This window comes from Nymphalis io, chromosome 1 (genome assembly GCF_905147045.1).
Source record: "Nymphalis io chromosome 1, ilAglIoxx1.1, whole genome shotgun sequence".
Lineage (NCBI taxonomy): Eukaryota > Metazoa > Arthropoda > Insecta > Lepidoptera > Nymphalidae > Nymphalis > Nymphalis io.
Window position 1 is genome coordinate 10,633,202 of NC_065888.1, and position 20,777 is coordinate 10,653,978.

The 20,777-nt window shown below is 33.8% G+C and overlaps 4 protein-coding genes across 4 annotated transcripts; 2 read left to right on the forward strand and 2 right to left on the reverse strand.

Moving 5' to 3' along the window:
* Positions 1-222: 222 nt before the first annotated feature.
* LOC126769775 (WD repeat and HMG-box DNA-binding protein 1) lies at positions 223-7,089 on the forward strand. The gene is made up of 15 exons (XM_050488695.1): positions 223-465; positions 612-855; positions 964-1,210; positions 1,297-1,412; positions 1,613-1,781; positions 2,074-2,202; positions 2,397-2,607; positions 2,886-3,068; positions 3,172-3,334; positions 3,500-3,808; positions 4,292-4,390; positions 4,754-4,876; positions 5,941-6,261; positions 6,356-6,499; positions 6,792-7,089. Exons 1-15 carry the CDS (start codon positions 389-391, stop codon positions 7,044-7,046), a joined length of 2,790 nt encoding a protein of 929 aa, XP_050344652.1. The 5' UTR covers positions 223-388; the 3' UTR covers positions 7,047-7,089.
* Positions 7,090-7,211: 122 nt separating this feature from the next.
* Positions 7,212-12,188, reverse strand: LOC126769785 (mitochondrial enolase superfamily member 1-like). The gene is made up of 9 exons (XM_050488699.1): positions 12,032-12,188; positions 10,616-10,834; positions 9,931-10,053; positions 9,512-9,662; positions 8,953-9,110; positions 8,107-8,249; positions 7,725-7,888; positions 7,466-7,647; positions 7,212-7,392 (listed from the first exon to the last, which is right to left on the reverse strand). Exons 1-9 carry the CDS (start codon positions 12,128-12,130, stop codon positions 7,258-7,260), a joined length of 1,374 nt encoding a protein of 457 aa, XP_050344656.1. The 5' UTR covers positions 12,131-12,188; the 3' UTR covers positions 7,212-7,257.
* Positions 12,189-12,725: 537 nt separating this feature from the next.
* LOC126769795 (uncharacterized) lies at positions 12,726-15,509 on the reverse strand. The gene is made up of 4 exons (XM_050488708.1): positions 15,109-15,509; positions 14,668-14,852; positions 13,633-13,767; positions 12,726-13,171 (listed from the first exon to the last, which is right to left on the reverse strand). Exons 1-4 carry the CDS (start codon positions 15,410-15,412, stop codon positions 13,034-13,036), a joined length of 762 nt encoding a protein of 253 aa, XP_050344665.1. The 5' UTR covers positions 15,413-15,509; the 3' UTR covers positions 12,726-13,033.
* A 2,797-nt stretch (positions 15,510-18,306) lies between these two features.
* LOC126769733 (mitochondrial import receptor subunit TOM40 homolog) lies at positions 18,307-20,470 on the forward strand. Its single transcript, XM_050488652.1, has 3 exons — positions 18,307-19,038; positions 19,170-19,364; positions 20,124-20,470. The coding sequence occupies exons 1-3, from the start codon at positions 18,307-18,309 to the stop codon at positions 20,346-20,348; spliced, it is 1,152 nt and encodes a 383-aa protein (XP_050344609.1). The 3' UTR covers positions 20,349-20,470.
* Positions 20,471-20,777: the final 307 nt, after the last annotated feature.

The following is a 20,777-nucleotide window of genomic DNA, read 5'->3' on the forward strand; positions in this document are numbered from 1 at the left end:
ATGGCCATACAGATCTTTTGTTAACCTTTAAGAACTAGTATCCAAAGCCAATAAATTAATTGTCAATTGTCTTCTGTCACTGTCGTAATATCATTGACGTTAGACGTTAGGATTCGTCAAATTATATGTATGACTAAATTTTACGCGCGAAATAATTTAAGTCACGTCTGCATTTCTTTAGAAAATTTGTACTTTTATTATTTGAAATTGTATGCTTTTTTCCTTAAATAAATTGCTTTAAACATTTTTTTTATTACTCTTATTGTTATACATGTGTGTGCATAATTGAGAAATATCATCATGTGACGAAATTAATTGTAATTTCGTACTAACACATATTTAAACTTTTACTTGATTAATAATAAAAATCAGAAAGAAAAACACCAAAATGAAAATCGACAGTAAACCGCTTCGATATGCTCACGCTGAGGGTCACACCGATGTGTGTTATACTGAAGACGGTCGGTGAGTTTTTATTTTTACAGTAATATAATAACTCAAGATGTAATTATTACTTTAAATGAAAACATTTGTAGTTAATTTTTTGTATTCCGATTCTGTGAAATAATTCACAGAGAATGTATGAAAAGATGAATTCTATTTTTTTTCAGACACATTATTACTTGTGGTCATGATGGTGATGTTAGGATTTGGTTAGATATTGAGGATGATGATCCCAACTCACATTGTGTTGGGGAGAGTGCTCTGGCTGTATGTTTTAAAGACCACAGGTTATATGTCGCTACTGACAATCATGCAGTGCAAGCATACACATTTCCAGCATTTGATAAAGATGGAATAATATCCAGGTTTACAGCACCAATTACTCAAATCATGTCAAAACCTAAAATAGAAGTAAGTTGCTACATTAAATCAATATTTTCATCATCAATAATTTACAATGTCAACATTGTATAATTAAAATATTACAGTTAAATAAAGGTTGAAATTTTTGAATTCTAGGCTTTAGGATGCACATCTGAGAATATGGAAGCAAAAATCTGCAGTCTGGAAGGTGGTGCCCCTCTATTTGTGATGTCTGAACACAAGGGTCCTGTACTCAGCATGGCTATTTGTCCACAAATGAAATATGCTTGTACGGCATCTGGAGATGGTATTCTTCGTGTCTGGGATATAGACACACAGAAAATCATTAAAGAAATCTCCTGTGTTCCGAAAATAAACACTTTTTATTCTGCCAAAGTTTTATGTAAGCTACAGCGAATATGTTGCATTAGTTTTATTTGTTTCAAATATTGTATGTTATGTCATACTTATTGAGATCATCTTTTCTAGGCCGTATGGATTTCGAACCATCTGAAGGAAAGTATCTTGCTTATCCGAGTAACAGAGAAATCATTATATTAAGCTGTGAGAATTTTAGTCAAAGAATGACATTCACTCATAGCACAGTAAGTATATCTAGGTTAGATAATATGACAAACTATTAAATTTCACTTTAAGGACATACAAAAATTTACTGAATTATAAATATATTGTAGTAAGAAAGAATATGTTTTATTGTCCCACACTTCAGAACTAAACAAATAATGACAATTTAAATTTCATATATATCGCTGTGTGGTCTAATTCAATGTATTTTATTTTACAGATAAAATGTGCCATATCTCAATGCCTATTTTCTCCATGTGGCCAGTATTTATCCGGTAGCACAGTAGCTGGTCAGATAGCTATCTGGGAAGTGGACTCAGGGACATGCATGGGTATTATTGAACATCCCACTTCACACAATGTCTCTGCTATGGCATGGAATCCTAAAGGTACAAATTATCTTATATATATTAACTGTTGTCTATATTTTTAATTTTGTTTAATTACTATATTATGAATAAGCTATAAAATTGTTAGCATGTATCACAATCGAGGTTTTAAAAAGAGTAATTTGATGGAACCTTAGTGTATTAGTAATTTTCTTATTAAGACACTGGGATCATAGATCCGAAGTAAATTTATAAAAAAAATTGTTAAATTTACAAATTTTTAATGTCACTATAATCTAATATTGTCAGCATTTTATACAAATAACACCTATTTATTGACTATTTCTTATAGGTAATGGAGTGCTTGTGTACTGTGATGTAGCTGGTCAACTAGGAATGTTGGTTAACTGCTATGGCAGAGATAGTTCCAAATTTGGTGAAACAGAGAGTGAAGATGTTGAAACGGTTGACAAGGATGATGGTAAGAACAGATACTTAGATATTATAATAACTTGCATGCATATGTATTTCAATTTGTATTTTTTGTTATTTTTTAAAATGAAATTATTTATTTTTCATGCCTAAAGGATGAAAAAATTAAGTATGGTATGTTTTTAAATAATCATTTAATGTTATCAAATTCTATTCATTAAATTTTACTGATAATTTTTTTAGATAATGATGAAATATTGGATAACTTAATTGAACACTATGAAAGTGATGATGACAATGCCATATCTTTGGAAAAATTAAAGAATGAAACTCTTGGCTTGGTTGAGAAGGATGACTCCAGGCCTCCATCGAGGGTGATAGACCACATACCAGCGAATGTGCCAGTACAAGCACCATTCCAGCCTTCTTCTACACCAATACACCTTGAACATAGGTTAGTTTTTGTTTTTTTTTAGGTGTGTTACCTGATATGGCTGATTATTTGGTACACAATTTATAAGTAAAATAAGATTTGGTATAATTTTTTATTTAGCCCTTTTCAATATGAGAAAAAGATAGTGATTAATGATCATTTTAATCAGGTTAAATTAGTTTAGCTATGACAATGTATAATATAAAAAAATTTGAATAACTAGATTTAGTAGTATTATAGCAAACTTAAAAAATTATATTATTATTATATTAAATACTAAATAAATTAAACTTATTTAGATATATGTGCTGGAACGATGTTGGCATAGTCCGCTGTCACACTGCTGAAAATGGAGAGTCAAGCATTGATGTAGAATTCCATGATTCAAACCTGCATCATGGCATCCACCTTAACAACTATCTAAATCACACCATGGCGAGTCTGTCTTCGACTGTTCTGGCATTGGCGTGCCCAACACCCAGGTTTATTTTAACTTAAAACAATACATATAAAAAAATAATAAGGAAATATGAATTTTAGTATATAGTGGATTAATTACGTAAATATTTTTTTTTTATTCCACAGTAAGCTGGTATGTATATCGCTAGTGGGAAGCAGCAAGGAGTGGAGCGTGTCGATGCCGGACACTGAGGAAATAGTCTGTCTAGTGGCCACCACGGACGTCGTCGCGTGTGCGACCGACGCTAGATTTCTCAGGCTGTTTACCCCTCTGGGCACACAGAGACAGGTACATATAAATTATTTTATATGATTACAAAACAAAGATCAGATCTGTAGAGTCAATACATTCCTCCGATATACTACCTTAACAAACGATCAGTGAACGTTTCCTCAAAATACTCGTATCGGATGTGTCGGAAGTGGGCTCGCTTACACAGTGCTCCGCACGCAGGTGCTGTCGCTGGCGGGCACGGCGGTGGCGCTGGCGGGGCGCGGCGCGCGGCTGGCGGTGGCGCTGGACGCGGGCGGGCGGCTGTGGCTGGACGCCGTGTGCGCGCGCAGCGGGCGCGTGCGCTCGTGTGCGCTGGCGCTGAGCGAGGGCGCGCGCCTGAGCTGGCTGGGCTGCGGGCCCGCCGGCGCCGTGAGCGCGGACAGCGCGGGCGTGGTGCGCGCGCTGCGCGACGCCACGGGCGCCTGGGTGCCGCTGGCCGACACGGCCGCGCACCGCCGCGGGGACTCCGATTCCTGGTTCGTCGTGTCGGTCGGTGAATACTGATGTTGTCAAATATATATATATATATATTTATATTTTTACACGCTGTGTTATGCGTTCGGATTTACGTTAGAGTAATCCTGTCCCCGATGGAGTGTCGTATGGTGGTGAGTGACGCCGATCGAGTATAACGCTCCCGAGGTTATTTATTTTTCATTGTGATAATTTACGGTACATTTCGATCATAGTGAGTGCTAATTTATGTATTTGTTTGTTATATATGTATGTTATTTTATTTAATATTATTACTTGCACCACCTCCCTCATGTCTTATGAGTAGTTCCTTACGCTGTTCGTGGTCTGGAAGAGTTTGCTATGTAGCAATAAGTCTGCCAAAGTTGTATGGTAAAAAGGTTGTATCCATGTGTTAAGTAACTTTTTTTTCTTTTTTAATATTTGTGGTGTACAATAAAGTATAAAGTAAAGTATTAGGTATCTTGATATTTAGTTTTTTTTTTATCTTTATTTTAGGTCTGCGAGAGCACACAAAAAGTTCGCGCAATATTATGTAGAGGATCTTCGTACCCTGTGACTGTACCTAAACCCATAGTCACAGAATTACCGCTACAGGTGTGTACATAGTTATTTGAAACTTACCATACGGTTTATCGAATCAATTGAAGCTTCTATCTGAGCTCAGAAAATTCAAACTGGTGAAGATTAGAATTTCAAAAGGTTCGACTCTTTACTAATACTAGCATATAATATATGTGTTTGTGTAGATATTTCGCTCAGAATCTATGTCTTAAAATAATTCACCAAAAACAAATCAATTCATAGACACTTCCTGACTAAATACTTAATTAGAATCAGCGGTTTTATTTTTACCGTAAATAAGCTTTTACGGTACGTCGAATAAGGTGTTCATATTAAACACATTTTAAGGTAATTATAATAATTTAAATTAAGTAATTATCTATTTCTTATTTCCAGATCCCACTCTGTGAATTAGACACGGAGAAGGGACAGTACGAAGAGCAGCTGGTCCGCTGGGCGCACACCAGTCCCGACGTGGACGTGAAGACTGCGAGAGAAACTGCTCTCAAGCTATTTGCCGTAGGTTCCATAGAATAACTTTTGGTTGTTTTACACAAACACGAGATCGAAACTTTTATTGAAATAAAATCCTTGAGGAATTTTAGTAATTTTATGTCAAAATTATATCAATAAACTATTTCGATACATTTTGGGGATAAAACAAAATGTTTGAAGGGTTAAAGAAGTTAATTTTTACACCCCTCGTACATGCCTGTTACATGCAGTTTGCCATGTTGTTATATGGTTACTACTCCCTGGATTTTAGTACAGCATAGCTTATCGCCTGTAGTTTCCATTCATAGATGTGCTTTCTAACTATGTTTTCGTCACTAAAGGTTTTTGTTTTGTTTATGTAACTTCACTATCTAAGTGTTAATTATGACAGAGTTATTCGATTTAGACCCACACAACTAGCCTTGTGAAATTCTGTCAATACTATATCTAAATAAAGATATTAGGATGAAACCACAGACAATTTAATACTTCCTAATGATTTGACATATTATTAACTAACGAAATACAAAGATTTAATTTTAACTCTCATAGTTTATATATATTAATGATAATATGTCAGTTAAATCTTAGTATGTAGTTTATATGTAAGTAGAGTTGTTATTGTTAAACAATTGTGTAGTTGTAAATAATAATAAAAACAAGGAATGTCAATTCATTATCAAAAAATTATCATATTTGTATACATACAGTAACAGCCAGTTAATGTCCCACTGCTAGACTAAGGCATCCTCTCCCTTTTGAGGAGAAGGTTTGGAGCTTATTCCACCACGCTGCTCCAATGCTGCGGGTTGGTCAAGCACGAGATGAATTATAAACACAAATTAAGCACATGAAAATTCAGTGGTGCTTGCCCGGGTTTGAACCCACGATCATCGGTTAAGATTCACGCGTTCCAACCACTAGGCCATCTCAGCTACATCATATTTGAATTTTTAATATTCATTGTTAGTTTGTTTGATACTTGAAAAGGTTTTGAAACAGTATTAAGTATACAAAGTGTTCAATGTTCTAATATGTTCTTGAATTGTGTATATTGTGATGTTATATGAATCTAACAATAATTACAGCTCGCTTGCCGTAGTGAAATAGAGCAGAGGGCTCTCGAATTAATGGAGCTGCTGAGGGACGATCGTCTCCTACCACTCGCGGCGAAGTACGCATCACGCTTGGGTCGAATGCATTTGGCGGAAAAATTGTCAAATCTTGCTGAAACATGGGAACGGGAATCCGATAATCTGAATGTTGCCCAAAACTTACATTCCCAACCGCTTGATAGTCAGGAAACAGATGACATCACTAATTCAGTGCAAGATATGAACGCGAGTTTGATCATACCACAAAAAACAACTAAGAAGAAAATTGAAAACGACACTCCCATAAAACCTGTTGTTAGTATATTTTTTAAGTTTTTGCCTAATTTGCATTTTGTATTGGATAAATCTGATATTAACGAAATAACAATCATGTAAATGATGCTTACAGCCGATAAAATCTTCACCCGGAGGAGCAAGAAATCCATTTAAAAGACAAACAGACTCGACCAAAGCAGTTCAAAGTCCACTAAGTTTAACTGAGAGGACACTTGTAGAAGTGCATGCAGTAGAAGATAAAACCGAGAATAATGATGTAAGTATGGTTATAACGCCTCATACATCTTACACAACTTCACGAGTGAGCCAGTGTAACTACAGGCACAAGGGACATAACATATTAAATATCCCAAGCATGGCGATGCGTTGATGTAATATTGATTAATATTTCTTTCTATGCCTATGTCTATGGGTGATGGTGACCACTTACCATCACGTGATTGGTCAGTCAGCTTACCTATTAAAAATTTTTACATTTTAATATACATACATCATATTGCTTTTAAGTTCACATGGATTTAATATATTGACTATTTAAAAATTTGTAGCCTCTCAAACCTCAAGTTGGAGAAGCGTTCGTTGATTGGTTTTCGCGTAACAAGTCATTGTTAGAAGAACAGAATTCTGATCTAACACCTTCTGAGCTGACTCGGCATTGTGTGAGAACTTTCAAAAGCCTCCAGACTAAATCGAACGATAATAGCCAGAAGAGGAAACTCGATGATGTAGTGGATGAGCCCCCGGTAACTAACGCACCGAAACAGTCGAAACTTAGTGCTTTTGCATTCTCGAAAAAAACTTGAAAGGAAGGAATATTAAACTTAGATTTTGGTAACATGTTTATTTTATATTTATTTATATACAATAATAATATCAAAGTATTGCAGGACAGTCTTATATGTTAAGGTACTATTGTGCATTTACTATATGCTAATCATTTTAGTAATATTCTGTAACTGTGATGGCATGTTTGTAGAATAAAGATGTTATATTGTAAAAATTATTTATTTTATTTTAAACATTAACGAGCTCTGCCTCATCTGGCAATGGGAATATACCCTCCTTGAACATACGCTGCCATTCGGTTCCATTGGGATATGAGAATTTCTCCAATGTGTCTGGTAGAAAGTGAGTGCTATAGCCTGGCGCCTGCGAAAGTTATCCATAAGTTAACAACATTTCGATTATTCATAATAACTGACGATTGAATTTGAGAAGTCACCTCGGGCGCCATATATCTGGCGCGTCGCACCACGCAGGGCTCGTGGAAGTGCTCGTGCTGCTGGTCCACGTACTCCAGCAGACGGCCGCGCATGCGCGTGGACACGCATGCGTAGTCCCAGTACTGCAGGTGCTGCACCATCTCGCATAGTCCCACGCCGCCAGCGTGCGGACACACGCTCACTGCGCGGGAGGGAGGGTACATTCGGGTTAGGACTTTGACGATGTCGAGAAAGGAAAGGTCGAGTCGAAAATCTTACCTTTGAATTTCTCCGCCATGAGGTAAACGGATAGGATCTCGTTTATGCCTCCGATCCGAGCAGAGTCTATCTGACAGTACTGCATACCACCGCTTTGCAGGAACTGTTTGAACATCACGCGATTCGCGCACATCTCGCCTGTCGCTACACCTATACCGTACGGTCTGCAAATAATCACTTGGATTTTAGTTTTTAATTATAAAATAAAAGGAGGAAAGCTTAACATTGATTTGTCCTGTATTCTGAAATTAAAAGAATGAGGGCAATACAATAAATCAGTATGTCGTTGATCAAAGTCAACTAATTCAGTGATCAGCTGCTTACATAATACACCCATGTTACAAATAAAGTACATATTGAGTTATGATTTAAAAGATCCTACTTCAAGGCTCGAGCGATAGCAGCGTGTCCGAGCACGTCGTCGGGAGAAGTGGGCTCCTCGATCCACATCGGCTTCAAAGGCGCCAATTTCTTCATCCATTCTATAGCTTCGTCAACGCTCCACGCTTGATTTGCGTCCACCATCTGAAATATAGTTTTACATAATTACCGCCATTATTGTGGCTAACAAAGAAAATGGTTTGACTACTGCCTAACGGTGGCTGGCTCATTTCGTTTTTATTTAAATTTCTTAGGTTGTATATATTTATTTTATTCAATATATAAAATTATTAAAATACTTAACACTCAAATGGAATAATGCAGTACTTATTATCGAAGTTATTTTATTTCTAATATCTTTGTACGTTATTTTTCATTTTAAATAATAGGTTAATTTTCAAAATTATTTTAAATACAAAGTTATTGTGCGTTAACTAGTCTGTATTTGCATACTTTTTTTTTTTTATAGTATAGGAAGGTGGTCGAGCATATGGGCCACCTGAAGGTAAGTGGTCACCAAACGCCCTTAGACATTGGCATTGTAAGAAATGTCAACCATCGCTTATAGCCAATGCGCCACCAACCTTGGGAACTAAGATTTTATGTCCCTTGTGCTTGTAATTACACTGGCTCACTCACCCTTCAAACCGGAACACAACAATATCAAGTAATGCTGTTTTGCGGTAGAATATCTGATGAGTGGGTGGTACCTACCCAGACGAGCTTGCACAAAGTGTGACTACCTAAGTAGTATTATGTGTACACTAGTAACCGAAGGCTTTGTAATGTACCTATAACGTAAAAAAACATATAATGTTCTATTATAAATAAATAAAATAAAACTTACTAAAAATTTATCATCGCCTATATATTTTCTTACAAGGCTGCATCGTCTATAATCGTCCTCAAAATTGAGCCCAACTTTTACTTTAAAGTGTTCGAAACCGAGACTTAAGTATTTTTCGCAGAGTTGCTTTACAAGTTCATCGCTATATCCCAACCAACCTTAAAATGTAAGCACTGGTTAAGAAATAAAAACAACACAAAATTTTATTTTTATCTAAAGATTGCTAGATATCGAATAGCAATTTGGTAGATGGAACTCGCGAACACGGCATCTATGATCAGAGGGGGGTGATTAGTTAAACAATGCTGTCTTCTTCTTTCGGATGTCAAATGATTGTTGCAAACAGAGAAAGAAATACGGGTTTAATTAATATCCGCTAATATACACAAACACAGTACGCCGGCTATAAGTAGGTAGGATCTATGCAGATGCCTTTATAATCAAATCAAATTATTTTTATTCAAACATACTTTTACAAGACTTTTGTATCGTGAAATGTTAATATTATATAAGATAATTAAGATGCGAGGTTTATAATACATTGATAAACAGTACCAACCCACTTGAGTTGTGTACGCAGGGTAACCTTGTTCTAAAAGTTCTTTTATTCTACCATCTTTCCCTGTTTGTTTATCTTTCAAGATTTGTATGGCTTCTTCTTTAGTAAGAACATCAGTAATGTAACGAAAGTCGATCGTCGAAACCAGCTCCTGTCAATAAAATGGTCGTACATATCTTAAACAGCAACAAAACACGATAACAAGGTCCAGTAAGATGACCTTATGCTTTATAATGTTTTTATTTTAAATCACAAATTAAGAAAGACGCGGTTAAATAATAATTTATAAAGTTATTTGTTTGAAATAATTGTGGCATCTAATTTACTCACAACATTTAAATATATAGCTATAAAAAAACAGTCTTGACAGTGTCAAGACGAAGTTATTTTGTATGACAAAACACAATAGATGTTCTAACCTCAGGTGACATGTCAACTAACAATTTCCAAAGGGGTTTGTTTTCCAATCTTGCCCACAAATCCCAAAGTGAGTTTAGTATGGCGGCGACTGCCAAATGTACAACACCTTTTTCAGGACCAAGCTATAAACAAATTTAAAGAATGATTCAATTATAATAACACGTAACGAGTTTTAATTTTAACATAAAGTATATCACATTTAGGATAACTTAAAGAAATTTTATGATATTTTTTAAATCTTAGTGGATATTATGTAATTTTCATGTTTCGAGATGGATTGAAGATTGTTGGTTCAAATTCTGTTGAGCGCCGCTAATTTATCATGTTCTGCGGGCCACCTGATGGTAAGTGGTCACCAACGCCCATAGACATTGGCAATGTAAGAAATGTTAACCATCACTTACGTCGCTAACGCGCCACCAACCTTGGGACCCAAGATGTTATGTTCCTTGTACTTGTAATTACACTCACTCACCCTACAAATCGGAACCCAACAATACCAAGTACTGCTGTTTTAGGGTAGAATATCTGATGAGTGGGTGGTAGGTCTGGGCAGGTGCCCAGACGAGCTTGCACAAAGCCTAGTAGGGCTTGTGTCCAGTGAGGAGAATTGGTTTTATAAAATCTTGTGGAACTAACTCCCACGGCAAGCAGTGGGGCATTATTAATAGTTTATCAAATTACCCATCTCATTTGAGAGTCATTTGTGATCATGCGCCAAAACCCTGCGAAGTCTGAAAATATATCAGCAGCGTTGCGTCCCATGATGAACTTCTTCATAGCTCGTACCGTGAGCACCACGATCTCAGTGCCCCGGCCGCACGTGAACGTTAGCCCGTAACCCTGCTTGCCATTCGCAGTGGTCGTTGTGACGTATGCACAAGAGTAGTTAGGGTCAGTGTGCTGTATTGGAAAATTTATATTTAAATGGATACTGTATAAATTTAACTTTTTTAATAGCTTCGTTTGTATAATAGCTAGCTTATACGGCTGTAGATTTAGTAGTCCTAGGTTCAAATTTAAGTTAGGGAAAATTCAAAAAAGAGTACACATTTTTATTTACGAGTACACCTGCGCATAATATCTTCTGCGAATAGGCTAGTCTCCGTTGAGAATGTCGTCAAACGTCATTGTTGAAGTCGGTGAGGAAGACATCATATTGTTAAACTAACATATATTTACTACATGTTAAATGTTTTTTTTACTGACCTATCTCAGAAAAACGATATGATTCATGTTAAAACAAGTTAAAATAGCTAAACAATAACAGCATCAAAATATATAGATGATATTCACTGCGTGCAATAAAAGTAAATTTTATATCATGTTAAAATGATGGTTGAAATGTCTTATGGATGACTTGAAATACCTCAACGACATTCTAAAAATGTTATATGAATTCTGCTTAATGAAATTAAGCAGGACTTAAAAACGTAAGTAATTTATTTCCATTTAAATTATGACGATAATTATTATTTGTATAAACTGAGATACTAATAAAATGTAGGTTTATATACTATTTCTCTGGTACCAATATTTGACGTGACGAAATAATAAATACTAAATTATTATATTAATATTTTCACACATGGAATGGTCAATGGATAATTTAGTAATTCATAAAATTACCATCGCTATAAGTTTACAAATCCGATTTTATTTAAATGTTGTTTAGGGGGGTGGTTAGTTAGTAGTTACACAATTATGCGTCTTCATCTTTCGAATTTCATCAATCAATGATGTTAGAGAGAGAGATAAGTATTTCACTAAATACCCGCTGAAATAATAATATAAACATAAGTAAGGCGGATCATTCTTACGTAAAATTTAATCAAGTGGTCGTTAAAAGCGTTTCACATAATAATAAACACACTATTACACACTAAGACAAAAGTTACAATAAAAAAATAATAATAAATGGTACAAATAAACCCTTTTCGCTCAAGAGTGATCTCTTTCACCTTCGGACAGTTGTACAAGTGTTTATATACAACATACAAGAAAAATAAATTGCTGTATACATATTTTGCATAGCTTAAACTGCATTTTATACAAATAAATAAATTAAATTTAAGAAATATAAATGATTATATTGCCTACCAGAGCATCAGATCCATGGCCTCCCAATGAAGTAGGGAATCTTACGTCTTTGACGTCGATTTGTACGATTTTAAGTCCATCACTCTTTGGAAGTGGCATATTTATTTTTATGTACTATGTATAAAAGTCGTGCGACCGGTTACGAGGTTACACTGATAATGAATAAAATGAAGCGAGTCTTGTCATTACCTAATATACTCATATACGTTTGTTTTTCTTATATTATTTCAAACGTTATTTACTTCTTACTCGTTAGTTTAAATTACTAAAATGTAAATTTTCTATTTTTTATCATAACATAATTTTTACCCACAAAATTTTGTATTTCGATGTAAGATTGTATAGTTCCTATACGGATAAACCCATTTTGATATAGTTTCTTTTGTTTCAAAGGTATTTTGACTGTATACTGCCACTAAAATTACAATAAAAAATACAAAAACGTTAAAATACTTTAATTAAAATATTATCCAAAATACATTTTCTTATTCATATTTCATTTTAAATGACTAGCTAAGTAATAAGTAAATATGTATTTTACTTTTTATTCAGTTATTAAAATTCCTTATATAAGTATATAAATTTTGATTTAATATCAAAAATTGAAATTTTACTATTTTATTAATAACCTATAAGAAATGTTCAAAATTTAAAAACAATATCAAAAACTTCATTAACTTTGATTGTTTACTTATCAATTATAAAGTTATCACAATAGCGAAGTTAAGCACCAAAAAAACTTAAATATAAACATTTTAATGTAATATTTAATTGAGCGCATTTGCTTTAATTTTATCTGGAATGGATGGTATATCTGTTTAAGAATAATAGACTTATGTAGAATTCAACTTATTATCACGAAACATATTGATATCTTGCAATTATTAAATGCAGCACATGTACATGTAGTACTATCTCAAATAGTTATATAGAAAAAAAATCTCAAAAAGATAACTAATCTCTTTATACTATTAATTAATAGTATGATCCAGCTTTCCTTTATCACTTGTCTTTCTTGTATATGGCTGCCAACTCTTTGACAATTAGTCGTTCTCCTCCTTCCCACAAAACATTTGCCAATTTGCCTAGAGTACCATCATCGTCGTTCCTTATCCAATCCAATAGAAGCCTATATCTTGCCTGGAAAGTATACAGAAATATTTAACCTTTTTTTTATAAAATATATATTTTTGGTGATTACAAAAACTTGTTTAAATAAATGGATTTCGGGAAAGATCTCAATAAAGATCGCTTTCTATGATAAACTAAGAAACCATAAATAAAATCCAGCTCGAAGGACCAAGTGTTGCAACCCTATTTTTATTCTAATAACATGTACAAAGAAAGCCCATTTTTAAAAAAGCATGCTGTTTATAAAATATGCATAATATTATGGTAACATCAATAAAAATTTCAACAGCTATTTAGTACTTGAATTTAAGTCGAATTAAAGCTCCTTATAACTTCCTAAATGTGAATTCCCAATTGAAGTCTTAATAGTATTATATACTATTCAAGCTCAATTGCCCAGGATTTATTCTGCAAACATACTACATCTTTTGCATGGAACAGAGCTTATTTATAACCTTTGTTATACTTACTTCAGCAACTCCATGTTTTGCCATGTCAATTTCAGCAGTTTCTATCTGCCCTTGTTTGTAACCAAGTCTTCTGAAGAAACTGTGCCAGTTTTTACCAAGATTCTTTGATATTAAATCTATGTACTCATGTTCAGGCTAAAAAAATATACTTATTACAAGTAAAATTAAAATAAGGTAATAAAACATATTCTTAATATATATGGGGATTTATTTTAATGCTTTTTTATGAAATAAATATCCTTCTAACAAGCTATTATTAGGGATTTATTCTAAACAAAAAAAAACTATGTTGAAGCTTGTATATTTTATAAAGTAAAAACTGATTAAAGTATGGACTTGATTTGTTTAATTATTTTTTCTTATTGATATAAAAACTTTAAGCAGTTTCCTGATAACTTGTATAGTGCTAGCAATTGGGCCCATTGTATTACTCTATAATATTTTGATTTACAATTAAAAAATAGAGAATTTTTGTAATACTATCAACAAAGACATTTCAATAAAGGTTTTACCTCAGCAAAGAAAAACAGTGTGTACATTTTCGGCACAATTGAAAGCAAAACCGTAAGTGGTTGAATAATAAATTGATCGAGAATTCAAGTGAACTAGAATAAGAATTGTAAAGTAATAAAGCCCTTTTTCTGAAAAAAACAAATATAAGCTACAGTTCTAAAGGATGCCTGTAGTCTTAGTAGGCCTCTCGGCATTAGCCTCCTCTAGCATTTTCCATTGTTTTCATGCAACCCATCTCCAATTTAAATCTACTGTTATCCTAATATCATCTTCCTATGTCATATAATGTCTATTACTTTTTGTTTTAACTACAATAACTACAATAGTGCTGTTTTTTTATGTGTTATTTATATCAGTTCATTTGTATTCATACATCATTGCACTTTCACACATTCATACAAATTTTCCATCTTAAAACAATTATGCTTAATGATTTTTCACGAGAATGACTTAAGGAAAGCACATGATGTAGAAAAGTTATATAAAATACCTAAAAAAATAGGTTTTAATTATTAAACATACCTTGTGTTTGGTCTCTAATAGTAATATTATGTCTTTAGTTTTTTCAATAGGCTCTTCATCATCAGATTCGGATTTTGGTGTCTTTGGCTTGCCAGGGTTACCATGGACTGGTCCCATGTAGTATACAAACTCATTACCACAACGCACATTTCTGGAGTTTACAATGTTAATGACATTGCCACTCGCTAAGAATCATTGTATTAAAAATTATTAGAAACATATTATTTAAATAAGTATACTTATTAATTATTTATTTATTAGAAGTAATTTACAGTTATTAAATCATTATATTTACATTTTAGAACAAAATACTATAGTTGATCAAAATCACACAGATATTACAGGAATACTTTGGTCTAAGCAATAAGTTGAATATAAAGTTATAATTTATTTATAATTATGAAGTTTATAACTTTTGACAATTATGGCCGATAATGTTACCTTGAGTATTCACATTGCTGCTTGCATTGCTGCTTCGTCTGTCGTCTTCGTCAACAAACTCAGTATTTTCAGGAGATGGTTCAGAAAAAGACTTTTGATACTTTGGTTTCTTTTTTTTCTTTTTTCGATCGTCTTGTTCCACAAATATTTCTTCCTGGTTAGTATAATCGACATTTTCATTATGTGCCTCTGTCTCTGTTGTATCACTTAAACCACTATTGCTATTTCTCGGTGGACGAGGTATCGCATCGGATTTAAGATTTCGAAACATTTCAATAATTTTTGCACTAAATTTGCTTGTCATTTTTTAAGTCTTTGTTTAGTCAGACCTTTTAGTAAATAATACCTAACGAAGGATAATAAAAATCCCAGCAGTGACGCAAGTTGAACTCTTTGCTATATATATATATGCAATTTGTAAGTTGTCAAGAATGTCAAAATTGACAAATTCAATTGCATAGAATGCGAATAAGTGTGAAGTGTAAACAAAGAGTAGGGTGACAGATCAAATTATATAAACTGTAAAGACTGTCATTAGACAGTCAAAATTTTAAGCTAGTACGAAAAAGAGGTATTTATATTTATATTTAGTAGCATTCTTACTTATTAGTAATTAATGCACTAATTCGTTGATCTGGGTTTTTTGGCATAGACTAATCAAATCAAATAAACTTTAAGCGATAGGTAGTATGGTCTTTCTGTATTTTACAAAAACTTACTGTGTTCGAAATATAGTTTATTTTATTATATTACAAAATCGGTTCAGCGGTTTAGCCGTTAAAGCGTAACAGATAGATAAAGAAGCAAAATAATGCCGGATTAGTCGGATAGTTGCATATCCGTTTCATCTCTAACAAATACTATGAAGATATAGAATTTAGTACAGGAGAGGGAAGTGTTGTTGGGTAAGATTGTTTAAATCTATGGAAATAATCAGTTCTTAGTCTGACCGTTTTATAATATGATTGACGCTTACTATTTTGACGTACTAAAAACGCGGCAGCGGTCAAACGCCGGTGCAGCTCCAGTTTCATGTACAGGAACCCTTACGCGATTCACCACGCATGTAAGAAGTTACGCATACTAGTTGATGTAAAATACATACACAATAATATTAAAAATTCGATGTACTTCATTTACAATGTCGCGTACTTTACTTAAGTAGGCATTTTTAAGTTTTAAGTCCTACGAACATTCATCGATGTAAGCAAATTTATATTTTGCGGTTTGACTTTGCATTTATCTATTGGCGGTGGCTGACGAGATAAACTGGCTAAATTTAAGTTCTTTACTCTTTATTTCACTTAGAATTCGAAGTTTAATTTTAGGAAGGACATTTGGTTTTTTTAATCGTCTGTGTAGGTACCTATTGATTTAAATTTTATATAGCTATTAAATATCGTTTCTTGAAAGGATACCAAAACTTTGAAAAAAAATAAGATGATTTTACTTGAATGCCAAACAAAAGCTATACTGTTTTTATGAGTATAGATGAATATTCCAACGTCCTTCGTGTGAATCTAGCCTTTTTTGAATGTTTTGATATATATGAATGAATTTACAAATATATAGTTATATTATAAATAGATATCGATATTAATGTTAACAATACATCATTGTTAACATTAATGATAACTTGATGATGATAACTTTCAGCTGATAAAATATTTGTTCCTCAAAAATGAGTAAAATTAAAACTATATATTCGTACATTTCTGGATTAGCAAATCATAAACAACAACATCTGTTAAACATCCGATTATAAGTTTTAATCACGTGACGTCTTTTAACAATATATATACTAGATATGTACATCACTGTCATACCTATCGTTGCAAACAGCAGCATTATCTTTATGTGCTCGATAAGCGATAAACAATCAAAAAATAATATATTTAATAAAAGTGCGGAGGGCCAACACCATTTCATTTGTTCATATCCCTAATATTTAAGTATGTAGCACGTTACATTAATTATAATTAAACAGTTGATTTTCATCTTTATGCGCATTTTATTGCATTTGTTTAGCGGGTGATTAGTTAAACAGTGCTGTGTCTTCTTCTTTCGTATGTTAAATCAATAAAGACAGAGAAAGATAAATCAGGGCTTAACTAAACAGTCGCTGAGGACAGTCGCGAAGGAACTAAGCCCAATGAAGTTTAATAAACGTATTTAAATATAACTTATCTTAGTTCGTATCAATTTACTGGAAATTCAATAAATTAATTAGAGTTCAAAATATTTTCTTTATATACATACATATGTATTTGGATTATAGCTTTTTTAATGTAATTTTGGGCAAACAGGCATGAGGTTCACCTGAAGGAAAGAGACGCCGACCATGGACACTTGTCGCCGTCGAAGGCAAACTCAGCTTAACATCTTTAGAGTATCTCTTATATTCACAATCAATATCGCTTTATCCATAGTAATATTATTAATGTAAAAGCCTTGCGGGCCGGCAAGGCGGGGACGGCTAGTACAGAACATTCTTCCCGACTGTACTGGCCGTCGTCGCGTTTGGACTCTACTACCACTTACCATCAGGTGGAGTAGAGTCATTTGCCATCCCGGGGCAAATTAAAAAAAAAAATCTCTGACTCCGTTTGTCTACTACGATTTTACGGCTACACCACTCCATATATTAAAAAAAAACACAATATTACACATACATAACAATATAATTTTTACACTTGAAAGACGAGTACAGTGAATTTATGTAAAAAGTTATTTTCCCTAAGATTTTATTAATGGCCTAAGTTGGCAAAAGTAGAGTTGTCTACGAGACGTTATTCAGAAGCTACGGCTACGCTTAGCTATATATCTACGAATAAGGTATGTATGAAGATGACAAATACTAATGTTTCTATAAGAAAAAAAATATCGTTTACATAAGTCTCATCCGCCCATAGATATTACAACCGTATAAAATATTAAGCTAGCTTTGCAATATTACAATAAAGTACATTAAAAACACCAAAGTTGATTTTGTAATCTAATACAATACCTTGCTCTTAAAAATTAAAATTTGGGTCTTTTTGTTAGCGTGTCGTGTCAGTAAATATTTAGTAATAATATAGGCATTGAAGCATTATTTTTACTGACATTCTATTTTTAAAAAATATTATTAGGAATTGTCACCATTGACATATTATTAAGCTTTAATTTTATTACACATTTTATTAATCCATAAAAACAATGAGTAATACTGAAAGGCAGGCAAATTTTTTTATACCATCGATTTCTGATCTGATAAAATTAATAAAAATAGATTCAATTTATGCAAAGTCTAATCCATGTTCAACCACAAATAGCCCAAGGAAAGATAATTATGCACCGTGTCCAGCACCAGCAGACAAAGCGGGAGGCGATGCACCGCCGTCACAAAAATGTACATGTCGGGGTCCAGAAGCCACGAAATCGGCAAGCGACCGCGGAATTACTGGTGCTGGCGTAACAGGATCACGAACCAGTTGCGTTTCTGAGAGGGACAAAGAACATGCTCTTCCAGAAGGAGCATCCAATCCCGGCTTGCTGCGATACATACACAATGCTGCGCGATACAGAATACCGCAATGCTTCGAAGGTGCTTGTGTATCACTCAAACAAAGTGCTAAGAATAATTGGGTTTTGGGACACTCTATGTCATTTAGTTCGGTATCACCAGGTGGATACAAGGTATTATTGTCATATGTGGATAAAAATAATGTAATGGGATTACCCTACTTCGTATTGGAGGCAGCACCAGGTGGTCAGATGAGTTGTGAACTTCGCGTTGGCCCAACACAAGGAACACGAGCCACAGTAGTTGCACAGTTAGCTGAAGCAGAGATATACAGCTTTGAGAGTATTTTCGATGCGTACTTTAATAACTTTACTGCATCTGTTATTACTGTGAATAAAGAATTTATTGCCCTGCATTATTTACAAGTAAGTGTTAAGAATATCCCTAACGTTCGGAAACAATTAATATTTATTATTATTATTATTTTTACTAAATTGTATTAAATATAATTATGTATAATATTTTATATTTTTTGTACGTGTAATATTTTTCGCAGGCCATAACAAATAAGATATCTCTCGGTGCGGAGGTTGTGGCGAGAGGCCATGCCGTGGAACTGAGCTCGGCTTCCGGTGCGGCGCGCTGGGTCAGCGACGACCACTCCGTCAGCGCAACGCTAGGAAACAGAGGCTTAGATTTGTGCTATGCAAAAGCCATTAAGCCTTTCCTCACAGTTGCAGCTATGTTGGAGGTAGTAAGATAAAACCGTATTTCTGTAAAAATAATTTTTATTATTTATGAATATAGTTTAGATGGGCAAGAAGATCAAAAAAGAGAAGAAAAAAAAAAAAAAAAAAAAAAAAAAAAAAAAAAAAAAAAAAAAAAAAAAAAAGCCGAGATGGCCCTGTGGTAAGAACGCGTGTATCTTAACCGATGATCGTGGGTTCAAACCCGGGCAAGCACCACTGAATTTTCATGTGCTTAATTTGTGATTATAATTCATCTCGTGCTTTACGGTGAAGGAAAACATCGTGAGGAAACCTGCATGTGTCTAATTTCACTGAAATTCTGCCACATGTGAATTCTACCAACCCGCATTGGAGCAGCGTGGTGGAATAAGCTCCAAACCTTCTCCTCTAAAAAGAGGAGAGGAGGCCTTTAGCCCAGCAGTGGGACATTCACAGGCTGTTACGGACGGTTACGGGCAAGAAGATCGCGCGGATATCCGAAGATGCGCCACTAGATTTTTAAGTGCTTAATTTGCGTTTCTAATTCATCTTCTGCATGTGACGAATAAAATTATGTCCCATGTGTTCATTAATCCATGTTAGAACAGCGTGGTGGAAAAAGCTCCAAGCCCTTTTACAATTAATTCTCAATTACATTTTTACTTAATATTAAAGAGAATAATGGGTCTAAACGTTTCAATTAATGATGTTATGATATATTTAAAATTTAATGTATGGACTTTCGATGTAAATTGATAAATATTAAGTTACTCGTTGATTAGGTAGGTTTTGCGATACGTCGAGCGGTAGCGACGTTGGCCTACGAGTGGCACACAGATCAATGGACAGTCCGGAGCTCGGTGGACTCCGACGGACTTGTTGGCGCCACGCTGCAGAGAGCACTGGGGGGCAAGAACGCTCAGCTCGCTTGCGCCGTGTCAGCACTTCTTAATCATCCTAATGACAAATTTCGACTTGGCTTTGGCGTAACCGCAACTATTATTTAACATGTAAAATGTTTTTATTATTATATATAGAGAAATGTGTGTAAAACTTAATTAATGAATTTGTATCTATAATTTTGAATTTTAAAGGACATATTTTATAAATATTTATAATTTAGCCTTATTGTACCGTAGATTTTGGAAAAAGTAGTTTACATAAATAAATAATTTTCTTTATAATGAAGTTTTTCCTATTTTTATTTATTTTCTATAAGTGTTTAATAAAAGCTTAAAATTGTAATTAAGTTCGAAAGTTTATATTTAGTTAATATAAACAAATAACCTCATAATGCATGAGCATTCATTTCTATGAACAAAATGCGTCTAATTTTATCAAACAGACCAAACGAATATATAACACGTGTATAAAACTGTGAATATGTAATCTTTCAAATTCACATAACGTTTTACACCTAAGATTTACACCAACAC

What these genes read in the sequence shown, in the direction of transcription:
- LOC126769775 (XM_050488695.1), top strand. Translation starts at nt 389, where the DNA reads ATGAAAATCGACAGTAAACCGCTTCGATATGCTCACGCTGAGGGTCAC. An exon ending in TGTCAAAACCTAAAATAGAA is followed by an intron (nt 856 to 963) that starts GTAAGTTGCTAC and finishes TTTGAATTCTAG; the next exon opens with GCTTTAGGATGCACATCTGA. An exon ending in TCACAGAATTACCGCTACAG is followed by an intron (nt 4,391 to 4,753) that starts GTGTGTACATAG and finishes TCTTATTTCCAG; the next exon opens with ATCCCACTCTGTGAATTAGA.
- LOC126769785 (XM_050488699.1), bottom strand. Translation starts at nt 12,130, where the DNA reads ATGCCACTTCCAAAGAGTGATGGACTTAAAATCGTACAAATCGACGTC. An exon ending in ATGACTCTCAAATGAGATGG is followed by an intron (nt 10,054 to 10,615) that starts GTAATTTGATAA and finishes ATTTGTTTATAG; the next exon opens with CTTGGTCCTGAAAAAGGTGT. An exon ending in TAGTTGACATGTCACCTGAG is followed by an intron (nt 9,663 to 9,930) that starts GTTAGAACATCT and finishes TTTTATTGACAG; the next exon opens with GAGCTGGTTTCGACGATCGA.
- LOC126769795 (XM_050488708.1), bottom strand. Translation starts at nt 15,412, where the DNA reads ATGACAAGCAAATTTAGTGCAAAAATTATTGAAATGTTTCGAAATCTT. An exon ending in CAGCAATGTGAATACTCAAG is followed by an intron (nt 14,853 to 15,108) that starts GTAACATTATCG and finishes AATGATTCTTAG; the next exon opens with CGAGTGGCAATGTCATTAAC. An exon ending in CAAAACATGGAGTTGCTGAA is followed by an intron (nt 13,172 to 13,632) that starts GTAAGTATAACA and finishes TATACTTTCCAG; the next exon opens with GCAAGATATAGGCTTCTATT.
- LOC126769733 (XM_050488652.1), top strand. Translation starts at nt 18,307, where the DNA reads ATGAGTAATACTGAAAGGCAGGCAAATTTTTTTATACCATCGATTTCT. An exon ending in TTGCCCTGCATTATTTACAA is followed by an intron (nt 19,039 to 19,169) that starts GTAAGTGTTAAG and finishes TATTTTTCGCAG; the next exon opens with GCCATAACAAATAAGATATC. An exon ending in CAGTTGCAGCTATGTTGGAG is followed by an intron (nt 19,365 to 20,123) that starts GTAGTAAGATAA and finishes CTCGTTGATTAG; the next exon opens with GTAGGTTTTGCGATACGTCG.